Source organism: Artemia franciscana, chromosome 12, assembly GCF_032884065.1.
Source record: "Artemia franciscana chromosome 12, ASM3288406v1, whole genome shotgun sequence".
NCBI lineage: Eukaryota > Metazoa > Arthropoda > Branchiopoda > Anostraca > Artemiidae > Artemia > Artemia franciscana.
In genome coordinates, this window is record NC_088874.1 from 23,250,661 (window position 1) to 23,270,279 (window position 19,619).

At 34.1% G+C, this 19,619-nt stretch overlaps 2 protein-coding genes across 15 annotated transcripts in view; both read left to right on the forward strand.

Annotated features, from left to right (window-relative positions):
* Positions 1-19,619, forward strand: part of LOC136033883 (uncharacterized) — a 611,411-nt gene that overhangs the window by 176,089 nt on the left and 415,703 nt on the right. The gene's annotated exons all lie outside the window — the stretch shown is intronic.
* LOC136033877 (reticulocalbin-2-like) overlaps positions 1-19,619 on the forward strand; it is a 61,165-nt gene that overhangs the window by 20,087 nt on the left and 21,459 nt on the right. For all 3 annotated transcript variants that reach the window (XM_065714849.1, XM_065714851.1, XM_065714850.1), the window contains 2 exons: positions 11,501-11,648; positions 16,417-16,579. In XM_065714849.1, coding sequence (XP_065570921.1) covers positions 11,501-11,648; positions 16,417-16,579 — 311 coding nt within the window. The remainder of the gene's footprint in view (positions 1-11,500; positions 11,649-16,416; positions 16,580-19,619) is intronic.

The following is a 19,619-nucleotide window of genomic DNA, read 5'->3' on the forward strand; positions in this document are numbered from 1 at the left end:
TTACGTTAAGCATAAAAGTAACATGTGCCGATTTAAATGAATAAATAAATCCTAGAGCTTGTTTGAAGTCAAATGAATGATTTAGTCAAACTTCAAACGAACAGAAATTAAAATTAGTAATCACGCTAAGCATAAAGGACACATGTGCCGATATAAATGAATAAATAAATCCTAGAGCTTGTTTGAAGTCAAATGAATGATTTAGTCAAACTTCAAATAAACAGAAATTAAAATAAGTAATCACATTAAGCATAAAAGACACAGGTGCCGATATAAATGAATGAGTAAATCCTAGACATTGTTTGAAGTCAAATGAATGATCTAGTCAAACTTCAAACGAACAGAAATTAAAATAAGTAACCACGTTAAGCATAAAGGACACAGGTGCCGATATAAATGAATAAGTAAATCCTAGAGCTTGCTGAAATTAGATGAATGATCTAGTCAAACTTCAAACGAACAGAAATAGAAATAAGTAATTACGTTAAGCATAAAAGTAACATGTGCCGATTTAAATGAATAAATAAATCCTAGAGCTTGTTTTAAGTCAAATGAATGATTTAGTCAAACTTCAAACGGAAATTAAACTAAGTAATCACGTTAAGCATAAAGGACACAGGTGCCGATATAAATGAATAAATAAATCCTAGAGCTTGTTTGAAGTCAAATGAATGATTTAGTCAAACTTCAAACGAACAGAAATTAAAATAAGTAATCACGTTAAGCATAAAGGACACAGGTGCCGAAATGAATAAGTAAATCCTAGAGGTTGCTGAAATTAGATGAATGATCTAGTCAAACTTCAAACGAACAGAAATTAAAATAAGTAATTACGTTATGCATAAAAGTAACATGTGCCGATTTAAATGAATAAATAAGTCCTAGAGCTTGTTTGAAGTCAAATGAGTGATTTAGTCAAACTTCAAACGAACAGAAATTAAAATAAGTAATCACGTTAAGCATAAAGGACACAGGTGCCGATATAAATGAATAAGTAAATCCTAGAGGTTGCTGAAATTAGATGAATGATCTAGTCAAATTTCAAACGAACAGAAATTAAAATAAGTAATTACGTTATGCATAAAAGTAACATGTGCCGATTTAAATGAATAAATAAGTCCTAGAGCTTGTTTGAAGTCAAATGAGTGATTTAGTCAAACTTCAAACGAACAGAAATTAAAATAAGTAATCACGTTAAGCATAAAGGTCACAGGTGCCGATATAAATGAATAAGTAAATCCTAGAGATTGTTTGAAGTCAAATGAATGATCTAGTCAAACTTCAAACGAACAGAAATCAAAATAAGTAATCACGTTAAGCATAAAGGACACAGGTGCCGATATAAATGATAAGTAAATCCTAGAGCTTGCTGAAATTAGATGAATGATCTAGTCAAACTTCAAACGAACAGAAATTAAAATAAGTAATTACGTTATGCATAAAAGTAACATGTGCCGATATAAATGAATAAGTAAATCCTAGAGCTTGCTGAAATTAGATGAATGATCTAGTCAAACAGAAATTAAAATGAGTAATCACGTTAAGCATAAAGGACACAGTTGCCGATATAAATGAATTAATAAATCCTAGAGCTTGTTTGAAGTCAAATGAATGATCTAGTCAAACTTCAAACGAACAGAAATTAAAATAAGTAATCACTTTCAGCATAAAGGACACAGGTGCCGATATAAATGAATAAGTAAATCCTAGAGCTTGCTGAAATTAGATGAATGATCTAGTCAAACTTTAAACGAACAGAAATTAAAATAAGTAATTACGTTAAGCATAAAAGTAACATGTGCCGATTTAAATGAATAAATAAATCCTAGAGCTTGTTTGAAGTCAAATGAATGATTTAGTCAAACTTCAAACGAACAGAAATTAAAATTAGTAATCACGCTAAGCATAAAGGACACATGTGCCGATATAAATGAATAAATAAATCCTAGAGCTTGTTTGAAGTCAAATGAATGATTTAGTCAAACTTCAAATAAACAGAAATTAAAATAAGTAATCACATTAAGCATAAAGGACACAGGTGCCGATATAAATGATAAGTAAATCCTAGAGCTTGCTGAAATTAGATGAATGATCTAGTCAAACTTCAAACGAACAGAAATAGAAATAAGTAATTACGTTAAGCATAAAAGTAACATGTGCCGATTTAAATGAATAAATAAATCCTAGAGCTTGTTTTAAGTCAAATGAATGATTTAGTCAAACTTCAAACGGAAATTAAACTAAGTAATCACGTTAAGCATAAAGGACACAGTTGCCGATATAAATGAATAAATAAATCCTAGAGCTTGTTTGAAGTCAAATGAATGATTTAGTCAAACTTCAAACGAACAGAAATTAAAATAAGTAATCACGTTAAGCATAAAGGACACAGGTGCCGATATAAATGAATAAGTAATTCCTAGAGGTTGCTGAAATTAGATGAATGATCTAGTCAATTTTCAAACGAACAGAAATTAAAATAAGTAATTACGTTATGCATAAAAGTAACATGTGCCGATTTAAATGAATAAATAAGTCCTAGAGCTTGTTTGAAGTCAAATGAGTGATTTAGTCAAACTTCAAACGAACAAAAATTAAAATAAGTAATCACGTTAAGCATAAAGGTCACAGGTGCCGATATAAATGAATAAGTAAATCCTAGAGATTGTTTGAAGTCAAATGAATGATCTAGTCAAACTTCAAGCGAACAGAAATCAAAATAAGTAATCACGTTAAGCATAAAGGACACAGTTGCCGATATAAATGATAAGTAAATCCTAGAGCTTGCTGAAATTAGATGAATGATCTAGTCAAACTTCAAACGAACAGAAATAGAAATAAGTAATTACGTTAAGCATAAAAGTAACAGGTCCTGATTTAAATGAATATATAAATCCTAGAGCTTGTTTGAAGTCAAATGAATGATTTAGTCAAACTTCAAACGAATATAAATTAAAATAAGTAATCACGTTAAGCATAAAGGTAACAGATGCTAATATAATTGAATAAATAAATCTTAGAACTTGTTGAAATTAGATGAATGATCTAGTCCATCTTAAGACGAATCATCTTAATCACATTAAGCATAAAGTTAACAGGTAATTATATAAATGAATAGACAAATCCTAGAGCTTGTTCAAATTAGAATTAATGATAAAGAAGGTAACATGTGCCGATTTAAATTAATAAATAAATCCTAGAGCTTGTGGAAGTTAGATGAATCATCTAGTCAAACTTCAAACGAACAGAAATTAAAATAAGTAATAACGTTAAGCATAAAGGACACATGTGCCGATTTAAATGAATAAATAAATCCTAGAGCTTGTTTTAAGTCAAATGAATGATTTAGTCAAACTTCAAACGGAAATTAAAATAAGTAATCACGTTAAGCATAAAGGACACAGTTGCCGATATAAATGAATTAATAAATCCTAGAGCTTGTTTGAAGTCAAATGAATGATTTAGTCAAACTTCAAACGAACAGAAATTAAAATAAGTAATCACGTTAAGCATAAAGGACACAGGTGCCGATATAAATGATAAGTAAATCCTAGAGCTTGCTGAAATTAGATGAATGATCTAGTCAAACTTCAAACGAACAGAAATAGAAATAAGTAATTACGTTAAGCATAAAAGTAACAGGTCCTGATTTAAATGAATATATAAATCCTAGAGCTTGTTTGAAGTCAAATGAATGATTTAGTCAAACTTCAAACGAATATAAATTAAAATAAGTAATCACGTTAAGCATAAAGGTAACAGATGCTAATATAATTGAATAAATAAATCTTAGAACTTGTTGAAATTAGATGAATGATCTAGTCCATCTTAAGACGAATCATCTTAATCACATTAAGCATAAAGTTAACAGGTAATTATATAAATGAATAGACAAATCCTAGAGCTTGTTCAAATTAGAATTAATGATAAAGAAGGTAACATGTGCCGATTTAAATTAATAAATAAATCCTAGAGCTTGTGGAAGTTAGATGAATCATCTAGTCAAACTTCAAACGAACAGAAATTAAAATAAGTAATAACGTTAAGCATAAAGGACACATGTGCCGATTTAAATGAATAAATAAATCCTAGAGCTTGTTTTAAGTCAAATGAATGATTTAGTCAAACTTCAAACGGAAATTAAAATAAGTATTCACGTTAAGCATAAAGGACACAGTTGCCGATATAAATGAATTAATAAATCCTAGAGCTTGTTTGAAGTCAAATGAATGATTTAGTCAAACTTCAAACGAACAGAAATTAAAATAAGTAATTACGTTAAGCATAAAAGTAACATGTGCCGATTTAAATGAATAAATAAATCCTAGAGCTTGTTTGAAGTCAAATGAATGATTTAGTCAAACTTCAAACGAATAGAAATTGAAATTAGTAATCACGTTAAGCATAAAGGACACAGGTGCCGATATAAATGAATAAGTAAATCCTAGAGCTTGCTGAAATTAGATGAATGATCTAGTCAAACTTCAAACGAAACGAAATTAAAATAAGTAATTACGTTAAGCATAAACGTAACATGTGCCGATTTAAATAAATAAATAAATCATAGAACTTGTTTGAAGTCAAATGAATGATTTAGTCAAACTTCAAACGAACGGAAATTAAAATACGTAATCACGTTATAAAGGACACAGGTGCCGATATAAATGAATAAATAAATCCTAGAGCTTGTTGAAATTAAATGCATGATCTGGTCTAACGTCAAACAAACAGAGATTAAAATAAGTAATCACGTTAAGCATAAAGGTAACATGTGCCGGTATATATGATTATGAATAAATAAATCCTAGAGCTTGTTGACATTAGATGAATGATGTAGTAAAACTTCAAACGAACAGAAATTAAAATAAGTAATCACGTTAAGCATAAAGATAACATGTGCCGACAGAAATTGACCAATAAATCCTAGAACTTGTTGAAGTTAGATGAATGATCTAGTCAAATTTCAAACGAACAGAAATTAAAATAAGTAATCACGTTAAGCATAAAGCTAACAGGTGCTGATACAAATGAATAAATAAGTCCTAGAGCTTGCTGAAATTAGATGAATGATCTAGTCAAACTACAAACGAACAGAAATTAAAATAAGTAATTACGTTAAGCATAAAAGTAACATGTGCCGACAGAAATTGACCAATAAATCCTAGAACTTGTTGAAGTTAGATGAATGATCTAGTCAAATTTCAAACGAACAGAAATTAAAATAAGTAATCACGTTAAGCATAAAGCTAACAGGTGCTGATACAAATGAATAAATAAGTCCTAGAGCTTGCTGAAATTAGATGAATGATCTAGTCAAACTACAAACGAACAGAAATTAAAATAAGTAATTACGTTAAGCATAAAAGTAACATGTGCCGATTTAAATGAATAAATAAATCCTAGAGCCTGTTTGAAGTCAAATGAATGATTTAGTCAAACTTCAAACGAACAGAAATTAAAATAAGTAATCACGTTATAAAGGACACAGGTGCCGATATAAATTAATAAATAAATTCTAGAGCTTGTTGAAATTAAATGAATGATCTGGTCAAACGTCAAACAAACAGAGATTAAAATTAAGTAATCACGTTAAGCATAAAGGTAACATGTGTCGGTATATATGATTATGAATAAATAAATCCTAGAGCTTGTTGACATTAGATGAATGATCTAGTAAAACTTCAAACGAACAGAAATTTAAATAAGTAATTACGTTAAGTATAAAAGTAACAGGTCCTGATTTAAATGAATATATAAATCCTAGAGCTTGTTTGAAGTCAAATGAATGATTTAGTCAAACTTCAAACGAATAGAAATTAAAATAAGTAATCACGTTAAGCATAAAGGTAACAGATGCTAATATAATTGAATAAATAAATCTTAGAACTTGTTGAAATTAGATGAATGATCTAGTCCATCTTAAGACGAACAGAAATTAAACTAAATAATCACGTTAACCATAAAGATAATAGGTAATGATATAAATGAATAGATAAATCCTAGAGCTAGTTGAAATTAGTTGACACAGTTGCCATTATAAATGAATAAATATATTCTAGAGCTTGTTGAAATTAGATGAATGATATAGTCAAACTTCAAACGAACAAAATTAAAATAAGTAATCACGTTAAGCATAAAGGTAACATGTGCCGACAGAAATTGACAAATAAATCCTAGAACTTGTTCAAGTTAGATGAATGATCTAGTCAAATTTCAAACGAACAGAAATTAAAATAAGTAATCACGTTAAGCATAAAGGTAACAGGTGCTGATTTAAATGAATAAATAAATCCTAGAGCTTGGTGAAATTATATGAATTATCTAGTCAAACTTCAAAAGAAGAGAAATTTCAAATAAGTAAGTATGTTAATCATAAAGGTAATAGGTGCCGATATAAATAAATAAATCCTAGAGCTTGGTGAAATTATATGAATGATCTAGTCAAACTTCAAAAGAAGAAAAATTTAAAATAAGTAAGTACGTTAATCATAAAGGTAATAGGTGCCGATATAAATAAATAAATCCTAGAGCTTGGTGAAATTATATGAATGATCTAGTCAAACTTCAAAAGAAGAAAAATTTAAAATAAGTAAGTACGTTAATCATAAAGGTAACAGGTGCCGATATAAATAAATAAATCCTAGAGCTTGGTGAAATTATATGAATGATCTAGTCAGATTTCAAAAGAAGAGAAATTTAAAATAAATAAGTACGTTAATCATAAAGGTAAAAGATGCCGATATAAATAAATAAATCCTAGAGCTTGGTGAAATTATATGAATGATCTAGTCAGATTTCAAAAGAAGAGAAATTTAAAATAAATAAGTACGTTAATCATAAAGGTAAAAGATGCCGATATAAATAAATAAATCCTAGAGCTTGGTGAAATTATATGAATGATCTAGTCAGATTTCAAAAGAAGAGAAATTTAAAGTAAGTAAGTACGTTAATCATAAAGGTAAAAGATGCCGATATAAATAAATAAATCCTAGAGCTTGGTGAAATTAAATGAATGATCTAGTCAGATTTCAAAAGAAGAGAAATTTAAAATAAATAAGTACGTTAATCATAAAGGTAAAAGATGCCGATATAAATAAATAAATCCTAGAGCTTGGTGAAATTAAAAGAATGATCTAGTCAGATTTCAAAAGAAGAGAAATTTAAAATAAGTAAGTACGTTAATCATAAAGGTAACAGGTGCCGATATAAATAAATAAATCCTAGAGCTTGGTGAAATTAAATGAATGATCTAGTCAGATTTCAAAAGAAGAGAAATTTAAAATAAGTAAGTACGTTAATCATAAAGGTAACAGGTGCCGATATAAATAAATAAATCCTAGAGCTTGGTGAAATTATATGAATGATCTAGTCAAACTTCAAACGAAGAGAAATTTAAAATAAGTAATTACGTTAATCATAAAGGTAACAGGTGCCGATATAAATAAATAAATAAATCCGAGAGCTTTTGGAAGTTAGGTGAATGATCTAGTCAAGCTTCAAACGAACAGAAATTGAAATAAGTAATTACGTTAAGCATAAAGGTAACAGATGCTGATATAAATGAATAAATAAATCCTAGAGCTTATTGAAATAAGACGAATGATCTAGTCAAACTTCAAACGAACAAAAATTAAAATATGTATTTATGTTAATCATAAACTCAGGCCTGAAACTTAATATTGCGCAAAGCGGCATTACTTAAATAGAAATAAGGTAAAACGGGTGAACCGCCTCCTCTATGTCCTGCTTCCCTTCATTACGCTCACTTTAGACACTATACACTGCCTTTTCCTGTAATTTCTCGGGCTTGTGGGGTAATAGCTCATAGTCTACCCATTTGTAGTCCTAGTCAAGTCATAGATCAGTAATGAAACTATCTATATCGAAAATAGGGGAAACTATATTAACCGGGTTCACACCTGCACTTAAACCCCCTCACCTTCACTATTCTCTGGGACCTGTTTCAATTCCTTTACCGATTCAGTATCCCCATAGAGATTGTAGGTCCCTTCAGATGTTGGTGTGTGAACTGAAAAATAATGAGAGCTTATTAGCCACTTAACACTTTTAACACTTATTAAACACTTTTGATTTCATTCTTATAAATAATTTAAATTAGGCTTTTTGAGAATTTTAGTTTGAAAATTGCTTTAGAGGGCAATGTGAGGCTTTGGACGTACTGACACCACACTACCAGTTAGTAACACACTACCAGTTAATAATTTAAGAGCCAGAAAGTATATCATACAAGGACGCCCTATATGACCCTTGAGTTGTATTAAGACCGCACTACCGCCTAAAGGTGTAATTACCAGAAAATATTCCATACATGGACCCCCAAAGTACGCCTCAGATCCATATACCACTACGAGCCAAGATTTTAAGAGCCAGAAATTATCAAATAAACGTGGGTAAGTTGCTCCCCTTTACCTTTCGGCTATTATAATGTTCTAAAGAGTCTTACATACGGTGAGGTTGTTGGTGTCCATTAGTGCTTCTTCTTCCCCGAAGGAATCCGTCAGTAGATCATCAATCCATGCAGGCATCTCTGGCGCAACCTGAAAAATGAGTGACAATTGTTGTTCCTTTAAACAGGTATGATGTTAAGCTGCAAAATGAATTTGTAATGCGCTGAAAAAGAGTAATAATTTAGGGGCCCAGTGTCTCCTCAAATCCTCTTCCAAGAGTCATGGCCTCCTTTCAGCAGTAAAATGCTAAGTTTTTAACTCTAGATTGCATTTTTTTACAAGCATGAAGATCCTAGGTGTTTCCCTCTTTATTAACTCGAAAATAATGTCATACTTTTGCTATTTCTCTCTTAAGAGCGATAGGGTGTTCAATCCCACTCAAAACTATCGTGTCCCTATTTTAAGTTGAAAATGCGTTATTTTTAAAGATGGGAGATAGCATCAACGTTCCAATAAATTGAGGAATTTATTTCGTATAAAAATTTTGTTTTAGCCTTAAAGCATGATGCAAGTTCCTCAAAGCCTCCTCAAAACTATCGTGAGGGCCCAGTATTAAGCTGAAAAAGAATATTATTAATTTAAGGATTAGGATCCTCAAATCCCCTCTCTTAGAGGAACCGTAAAACGCTAAGTTTTCAACATTAGAATGCAGAATCTAAAAACACCTTATTTTTGCTGTGAAATGGTTTTATTAGCCTGAAAAGAAAGGTTTTTTTAAGATGGGGCAGTACCATTTAACCCCCCTCTCAGAGGTAGCGAACAAGGTAGATTGAGAAATATGTTTCGCATAAAAATTTATTCTCTAGGCGTTAAAGCATGATGAAAAGTCCCTCAAATCCCCCTCAAAACCGAATAGCCTGAAAAGAAAGCTATTTTTTAGGATGGTCCAATACCATTAGACCACTCCTCTCATAGGTAGCGAACATTTTTTGGGGGGATTTAGGATAATCTATTTATAAGAGGTAACTTTTTGAGTGAAATATGTATAATAAATAGGGCACTCTAAAGGAAAAAAGCCAAACAATCTCTAAACTTTTAGTCTTTAGTCTAGGATTGCATCTCACCTTATTAAAGGGGAGGGGGCTTATATAATTTATCTTTCATAGTCAAATTTTCCTTGTTTACCTTTGTTTACTCTACGGAAAAATATTATCCGCACCTTTATTTAACGGATAGATAAGTCACATTTATATAACCAGTTACCGCTACAATTCAATTTGTTTCACCGTAGAATGTAGCTGTTATAAAAGCGCCCCCTTTTTAGGAAATAACTAGTGTGTCATAATTTGTTCGCACCCCCTCATCGAATAGATGTTGACCTGTTAAATTAGAACTAGTCAGAATTTAGGTTACCCCTCTAAAATATCAAGAGTTTAGTTTAGAAAAATAGACCTTCGCTCAATTAGCGCAACACCGGCTGTTCTTGGTAACCTAAAATATCTGACGGCTGTTAATCATGCCCCTGCTAAGACTTCAATTAGCGGAAAAGCATGTTGAAATAGCAGACGAGAAAACTATATATTCTGTCACGATAAAACGAGACAAATATACCTGCAATAAAACTATTTTATGAGGGAGGGGGTGAGTGTCTAGTTGTTTTTCCATTATAGAGAGTTATAATTGGTTGAATTTGACTATAATGCCCCCTCATTCTTGGGGGAGGAGTATATAGAAAGAGCCTTACATGTTGGTGTCTTTGAGACATATCTATTTTTGATAAGCGGGTTGTATTACTTTCAAAACCTTATATAAGACTGATGGGGAAGCTCATCTGAGACCGGATTTATATACCCCTCGAGTACAAAGGAAATTACTCGGTTCCCGCTAGAAGAATAGGTAGCATTGCTCCTAGAAAATCGATAGCGGATTACGTGATACTTCTATTTCCTGGGAAATGGCGGGGCACGCTTTGTTTACAATGAATAAGAAACCTCTGTTCCTTGAAAAATCAATAGACGTTTAGCCTCTATAACAGTTCTGGTCCTAGAAGTGGTAGGGGAATCCTTTGTTTGCAGACAGCAAAAGGTTCTGTGTGTGCCAAGCATGAAAATATCGGACCACGATCAATTTGGACCATGTCCTTAATTGAAGAGCCCCTGAAGTTTTTTCCTGGTCCCCACGGGTTTTCAAACAACCAGAGAAAAAATTTGCATAACTAACAAACAATATTTTGTAACAGACACCTACATCCTTTCTTATAAGTAAACAAGCCCTATCATGTAATAACCAAAAGTAAACAAACTCTATTATGCAACAACCAAAGAAGTCCTGATTTGGCGAGGCTTTTAACGTTTTTTCCTGGCCCGTGTGGTTTTTTAAGTGATCAAAGAAAACACTCCCTATTACGTAATTAGCACCTGGATATCAATGAAAACATTCGCTTTACATATCATGCACCTGCGTCTTGCCCTGACGGTGTCGCTGTTAAACTTCTTCTTCATCTTAAATCATTAATGGAAGAAAAAGAGTAGTGGCTATGGGTCTAACAAAATAGATTGACCCCTCGCTACTGCTATCATTCCTCAGTCTGGTATAGAGCGGGAGAAGCACTTTTTATCAATCAGAGGGTTTGGCCAATATTATCATACTAATATTATTCTTAATATTTTGCCATCCGGTAATGATGTTTTTCTTCATATTTTGATGTTTGACAACAGTATTTGGTGAAAATATTGCCCGAAAAGCCGGCCGGCATTCTTCCTAAATCAATTCAAGGTTTAGGGCGGTGACTGACTAGAGAGGGAGGTCTGGCAAATGCCGTCTTTAAACCACAAGTGCTGTATATTTGCCTTAGCTATCACATTTTTTTTTCTTTGTCTTAGCAAACTCAGAGCATAAGAGGGGGATGGGCTAGCCTTTCCCATGGTTCGTTTTGAAATTATTTCTCTATAATTAATGTTTTTTGTTAGTTCATTTAAAGAGAAAAGTATACTCCCGAGAGTCAATAAGTCTTTTGAGAGCAGTTCTTTCTGACCAGTTCCAGGGTCTATCCTGTGTTCATTATATATATATATTTTGTTTTCTGATCTTAGGTAGCACTAAAGAAGCTGAAGAGTTTGATCAATTGCCTCCCGAGGAAGCTAGAAAAAGATTAGGAAATCTGCTTGTTAAAATGGACAAAAATCAAGATGGAACTATTTCTCGACCGGAGTTGAAACAATGGATTCTCAGGTCATTTAGGTATGTTCGTTTTCTTGCCTCTTTTACTTCTGAAGATTTTTTGTCCCTGTGTTTACTGAATAGAGAACACTGGGGAATATTCTATTCGTTGATTAGATTTGTGACTCGTTTTTGACCTACTCTTGACCTCTCGGCATAACAAAAAACCTCAGTTCTATCACCTCAATTTGATAAGCAACATTATGTCCTGTTTTTGTCTTGAAAGTCGTACGAAATATGAATATAAATGAAAATAAAGGAAAAATGTATGCCTAACACACAGTTCACAAAGAACAGTTTTATTCATATAATTTTTTTTTTCAAGCAACCCACATAATATGATAAAAATTTTGGTTTATAGCTTTTTATGAAGTGTTGAGTGCTGATGAAACATGAATTTATCTGAGTACACCGAAGAACAGTATTAAACAATGAAGTTTTTTCGATTAATCGTTGCTAAAGAAAGCCAACTTAGTGCCAAAGAAGGTCACGGTCGCAGCTATATGAGACAATTCTGGTGTAATTTAGATTTTCTTCCCAGGAATGGGTAAAAAAACTGATGGATATGATTCTACTTTCTTGGTCTGTCGTATTGACGTCTGTCTCTGGCGAAGAAAAAGGGTTTTATCCATGAAGACAAACAAATAAACGTTCAAATAGCCGTAAGTCTATTTATTAGACAGTAAAAATAAATACAAAAATCTGGATATCTCGATGACATATACAGTAATCGGTATCAGCATGCATACTAAAGTGTTAAAATTGAAGCTAGTATATTTATACAGGACAAAATAATTACTTCCGGTTCATTCACTAGATTTGTCTGAGGAAGTTCAATAGCTGGGTTCATCCAAAGTCTTGAGTTGTAAATTTTCTTCTTTAATAATGCCTAAATATAAGTTGAATTTCTAATTGCAAAAGAACGTTCAAATGGAGGCTCATCCCTATTTGAACGTTTGTTTGCTCGTCGTAGAAAGACAGTGTTGTCTTGGAAAAAAAATACCTAGGGTATCAGGTATTACGACTTTTGCGACTTAACATCGCTTGACTTTCTGAGGGTGCATCCCCCTTTTCTCGAAAATCATATAAATGTTCTCAGGCCCTTAGCTTTTGATGGGCTACATTAAACTTAATGAATTTTCTATATTTGGAATCAGTATAAATAGCTAATTCCTTTGATGTATTAACTGTTGTCAAAATCCTTTTTATGGCACTTGGTATTAACCAAGTGACATATAGCGATCGCAAATTCTGTCGGTCTGTCTGTCTGTCTGTCCCGGTTTTGCTACTTCAGGCACTTCCAGGCAAGCTAGGACAATGAAACTTGGTTGGAGCATCAGGGACCGGACCAGATTAAATTAGAAATAGTCGTTTTCCCGATTTGACTATCTGGGAGGGAGGGGGCTGGGGCCGGTTAATTCGGGAAAAATAGAAAAAATGAGGTATTTTTAACTTACGAACGAGTGATCGGATCTTAATGAAATTTGAAGTTTGGAAGGATATCGTGTCTCAGAGCTCTTATTTTAAATCTCGACTGGATCCGGTGACATTGGGGGGAATTGAGGGTGGGAACCTAAAATCTTGGAAAACGCTTAGAGTGGAGGGATCAGGATGAAGCTTGGTGGAAAAAATAATCAAAAGTCCTAGATACTTGATTGACATAACCGGGACGGATCCGATCTCTTTGGGGGAGTTGGGGGGGGGGGGTTAATTCTGAACAAATTAGAAAAATGACGTATTTTTAACTTACGAAGGAGTGATCGGATCTTAATGAAATTTGAAGTTTGGAAGGATATCGTGTCTCAGAGCTCTTATTTTAAATTCCGACTGGATCCGGTGACATTGGTGGGAATTGAGGGGGGAACCCAAATTCTTGGGAAATGCTTAGAATGGAGGGATCGGGATGAAACTTAATGGGGAAAATAAGCACAAGTCCTAGATATGTGATTGACATTTCCGGGACGGGTCCGCTCTCTTTGGGGGAGTGGGGGGGAGGGTTAATTCTGAAAAATTAGAAAAATGAGGCATTTTTAACTTACGAAGGAGTGATCGGATCTTAATGAAATTTGATGTTTGGAAGGATATCATGTCTCAGAGCTCTTATATTAAAGCCTAGCATAAATCCTAGATATGGGATTGACATAACTGTAACGGATCTGCTCTCTTTGGGGGAGTTGGGGGGAGGGAGATTAATTCTAAAAAAATTAGAAGAAAAGAGATATTTTTAATTTGCGAAAGAGTGATCGTATCTTAATGAAATTTCATATTTAGAAGGACCTCGAAACTTAGATCTCTTATTTTTTGTCCCGACCGGGTTCAGGGTCATTAGGGGGGGGGGGGGCGAAAATCTTGGAAAACGCTTAAAGCGGAGAGATCAGGATGAAACTTGGTTGAAAGAATAAGCACAAGTGCAAGATAGGTGACTGACATAACCGAACCAGATCCGCTCTCTTGGGTGGAGTTGGGGGGGGGGGTAATTCGGAAAAATTAGAAAAAATGAGGTATTTGTAACTTACGAACAGGTGATCAGATCTTAATGAAATTTGATATCTAGAAGGATCTTGTGCTTTAAAATTCTCATTTTAAATCCTGACCAGATCCGGTGACATTGAAGGGAGTTGGAGGGGGAAGCCGGAATTTTTGGAAAACGCGAAATCGAGGTATCTTACGAATGGGTGATCGGATCTTAATGAAACTTGATATATAGAAGAATCTTATGTCTCAGATGCTCCATTTTCAATTCAAATCGGTTCCGGGGACATAGAGGGTTGGAGGGGGGAAACAGAAATCTTGGAAAACCCTTAGAGTGGAGATATCCAGATGAAACTTGATGGGAAAAATAAGCACAAGTTATAGGTACGAGATAGACATAATTGATACGGATACGTTCTCTTTGGGGGAGTTGGGGTTGTTAATTTGGAAAAGTTAGAAAAATTAAGGTATTTTTAACTTAAGAACGGGTTACCGGATCTTAATGAAATTTGATATTTCTTATTTCAAATCCCGACCAGATCTGTTGACATTGGGGGGAGCTGGAGGGGGAAAACAGAAATCTTGGAAAATGCTTATTAATGTCGTAGATACGTGACTGACGTAACGGGACTGGATCTGCTCTCTTTGGGGGAGTTAGATGGTGAGGTTCAGTGCTTTGGCAAGTTTGGTGCTTCTGGACGTGCTAGGGCGATGAAAATTGGTAGGCGTGTCAGGGAGCTGTAGAAATTGACTTGATAAAGTTGTTTTCCCCGATTCGAACATCTGGAGGGCTGAAGGGAGAGGAAAAATTAGAAAAATTGAGTTATTTTTAACTTGCGAGTGGGTGATCGGATCTTAATGAATTTTGATATTTAGAAGGACCTCGTGACTCAGAGCTCTTATTTTAAATCCTGACCGGCATTAAACCTCTGATTTTTCTTTTAAAGCAATCTATTGATTCTTAGAATTTTGCTAGAGCTCATACCATATGAGCTATTGGCTCTTCCGACTTCGTTACAAGTGCCATACGTGCTCTTAGCTTTTGTTTAGAGTTTCGGTTACTGTTGGTCCGATTTACTCTTTACTTACAGTTCGGTACCACGCCACGAGCCGTTTGATGATGAACTGGCTACTTAAGGAAGTTCTTATCATTCTCAAGTTGGCAGGACAGGGAAAGAATCATTTCTGTGTAAAATAAAAAAAGTTCATTGATTCTTTTTCAGTTAACAAAAGTTAACAATATTGCTTAAACATAGAAAATGAAGAATGAACTCGAATGATGCGTGCTTAATAAAACAGACCCTATACAGACCTTTAAAGTATTACGTAGTATATATTGAGAGATGTGACCAACAAAGTATATATTTATAATTTCAACAACATTTCTTTTGCAAATAGAAGACACAGAAGATTTTCCCACCTTCTTTGGAAATTCAACTTACATTCAGGCAATATTAAAGAAGAAAACAGGCAACTCAATACTTTGGACGAACTCAGTTATTGAACTCTCTCAGACAAATTTAGTGAATGAATCGGAAATAATTATTTTTTTCTGTATGAATATGTTAATTATAGTTTTAATGCTTTAGTATATCTGGTGATAACGATCGCTGTATATGTGGTCAAAATATCCAGACTTTTGTATCTGTTTTATTGTCTAATATATGGACTTTTTAATAAATTCCCATTTGGATGTTTATTTGTTCGTCATAGAAAGGCAATTATGGTCTTGGAAAAAAAGGTACCTACTTTAAGGTATTACGTCGAAAATACGTCCATGAAGACAGAGCACGGTTATGCACGTGCGTCATCTACATGGCAAGATCGCAGACTTTATGGTATGGATTTTACATCCACCCTATTCCTCAAATTTAGCCCGTCTAATTATTTCCTCTTTACAAACCTGAAAAACGGTTGTGTAGAAGGATGCTTTGTTCCAATATTGAAGTCATTAATGAAACAAGTGCCTATTTTGATGGCTTGGAGAACCACTATCTCATTTTTAGAACTAACATAAAATTTAAAAGTGTATCGAAATAAAGAGAGACTTAATTGAAAAATAAAATGCAAGTTTACTAAATCGGGTTTAAAATACAAGACTAAAAAGGGATATTTCCTTATATGAAAACTGACAAGTTCTCCCTATTGAACTATAAATATTATCAGAATTACCCGTTATTACACAAATAGCAATAAAATTCAGTAAAAACCAAAAGATCTATGAATCAGACAACTCAATGAATTAACTTAAAAAAAAACGCTCTAAAAACGGGACGAAAAATCTTGTTGCTTTATTATCGATTTGGTTTGCTCGTAGGTCACTTTCAGAGGAAGAGGCAAGAGAACGTCTTGGAGATACAGATGTAGATCATGATGGATTTGTCACTTGGGAAGAATATGTATCAGAAGCCTATGGCATAGATGACTCTCATGAGCTAGATACTTTCATTAAGGATCCATACAGTCATGAAGATCAAGGGGTAAGCTGGGTGAAATACAAGTTTATCCCCCAAAACCAAAATCTACTTATTTATAATTTTTACATTTTATATTTTATCTTCTAGTTGGCAGTCAAAATCCTAATAGTTTAATCAGGATTTTTTCAGAGGACCCTGTTGGTCTCCTTTTCAGTTTGTCCCTATATTCAAGAGTATATAATTTTACACAGTACAAGTCCTTGGGGGGAGGGAAGAAGATTTCTTTTTTTGGGGGGATGTGGGCGTAGAAGGTGTTGCAAATAAACATGATTTTGAATTTATATATATATATATATATATATATATATATATATATATATATATATATATATATATATATATATATATATATATATATATATATATATATATATATATATATATATATATATATATATATATATATATATATATATATATATCGAGATTATCCTTGGGGAAAAAAATCAAAATTTAGTGTGGAAGACTTTTTGGGGGATTGACAGTAACTGCATCCTTATCATAATTAGTCTCTTGCGTTTTGCTAGTGATCTTGATCGGATCACTTTTTATGGCACTTGGTATTAACCAAGTGACATATAGCGATCGCAAATTCTGTCGGTCTGTCCCGGTTTTGCTACTTTAGGCACTTCCAGGTAAGCTACGACGATAAAATTTGGCAGGCGTATCAGGGACCGGACCAGATTAAATGGCCGGGAGTGGGGGGGGGGCGGTTAATTCGGAAAAAATAGAAAAAATGAGGTATTTTTAACTTCCAAACGGGTGATCAGATCTTAATGAAATTTGGTGTTTTGAAGGATATCGTATCTCAGAGCTCTTATTTTAAATTCTAAACGGATCTGGTGACATTGGAGGGGGAGATGGGGGGGGGACCTAAAATCTTGGAAAACGCTTAGAGTGGAGGGATCGGGATGAAACTTGATGGTAAAAATAAGCACAAGTCCTAGATACGTGATTGACGTAACTGGAACGGATCTGCTCTCTTTGGGGTAGTTGGGGGTGGGGTTAATTCTGAAAAATTAGAAAAAATGAGGTATTTTTAACTTACGAACGGGTGATTGGATCTCAATGAAATTTGATATTTAGAAGGATATCGTGTCTCAAAGCTCTTATTTTAAATCCCGACCGGATCTGGTGACATTGGGGGATTTGGGGGGAGGGACCTAAAATCTTGGAAAACGCTTAGAGTGGAGGGATCGGGATGAAACTTGGTGGGAAAAATAAGCAAAAGTCTTAGATACGTGATTGACATAATCGAAATGGATCCGCTCTATTTAGGGGAATTGGGGGGAGGGGGGTTAAATCTGAAAAATTAGAAAAAAATGCCGTAGTTTTAACTTACGAAGGAGTGATCGGACCTTCATGAAACTTCATATTTAAAAGGACCTCGTAACTCAGATCTCTTGTTTTAAATCCCAACCGGATCCAGCGTCATTAGGGGGGGGGGGTCCGGAAATCTTAGAAAATACTTAAAGCGGAGAGATCAGGATGACATTATGTGGGAAAGATAAAAACAAGTCTAAGATTCGTGATTGACATAACCGGACTGGATTCGCTCTCTTTGGTGGAGTTGGGGGGGGGGTATAATTCGGAGAAATTAGAAAAAATAAGGTATTTGTAACTTACGAATGGGTGATCGGATTTTAATGAGACTTGATATTTAGAAGGATCTTGTGCTTTAGAGCTCTTATTTTAAATCTCCGACCAGATCCTATGACATTGAGGGGAGTTAGAGGGGGAAACCGAAATTCTTGAAAAACGTGAAAATTGGGGTATCTTTATCCTATGAATAGGTGATCGGATCTTAATGAAACTTGATATATAGAAGGATCTTATGTCTCAGATGCTCCATTTTTGACTCGAATTTGATCCGGGGACATGGGGGGTTGGAGGGGGAAATGGGAAATCTTGGAAAACGCTTAGAGTGGCGAGATCAGGATGAAACTCGATGGGAAGAATATGCACAAGTTTTAGATGCGTGATTGACATAATTAGAACGGATCTGTTCTCTTTGGAGGAGCTGGGGGTGTTAATTTGGAAAAATTAGAAAAATTGCGGTATTTTTAACTTAAGAACGGGTGACCGAATCTTAATGAAATTTGATATTTAGAAGGAATTCATGTATATTTTCAAATCCCGACCAGATCTGTTGACATTGAGGGAGTTGGAGGGGGAAATCGAAAATCTTGGAAAACGCTTATAGTGGAGGAATCGGAATGAAGCTTGGTGGGTAGAATAAGCAAATGTCGTAGATACGTGATTGACGTAACCGTACCAGAGTTAGGGGGTAGGGTTCAGTGCTTTGGCGGGTTTGGTGCTTCTGGACGTGCTAGGACGATGAAAATTCGTAGGCGTGTCAGGCAACTGCACAAATTGACTTGATAAAGCCGTTTTCCCTGATTCAACCATCTGGGGGGCTAAAGGGAGAGGAAAAATTAGAAAGAATGAGGTATTTATAACTTACGAGTGGGTGATCGGATCTTGATACATTTTGATATTTAGAAGGACATCGTGACTCAGAGCTCTTATTTTAAGTCACGATCGGCATTAAGCCTCTGATTTTCCTTTTAAATCAATTTATTGATTCTTAGAATTTTGTTGGAACTCATACAATATGAGCTCTTGTCTCTTCTGGCGTCGTCACAAGTGCCATATGAGCTCTTAGCACTTGTTTTTTCTTTGGAATCAGGTCAGGTTCCAAGAGGGGGAAAAGTCTTTACACTTAAACTCAGTTGTCAAGAAGTATTTTGGAAACTTGCATAATCCCGATAGCTTCCTTTATATGGCACTTGCTATCTACCAAGTGACATGTAGCGATCGCAAAAGGATCGTGTGCTTTAGAACTCTCATTTTAAATCCTGACCAGATCCGGTGATATTGGGGGGAGTTGGAGGGGGAAACTAGAAATCTTGGAAAACGCTTAGAGCGGAGAAATCGGGATGAAACTTGAGGGGAAGAATAAACACAAGTTATAGATCCGTGATTGCCATAATTGGAACAGATCCGTTCTCTTTAGGGGAGCTGGGGGTTAATAATGTGGAAA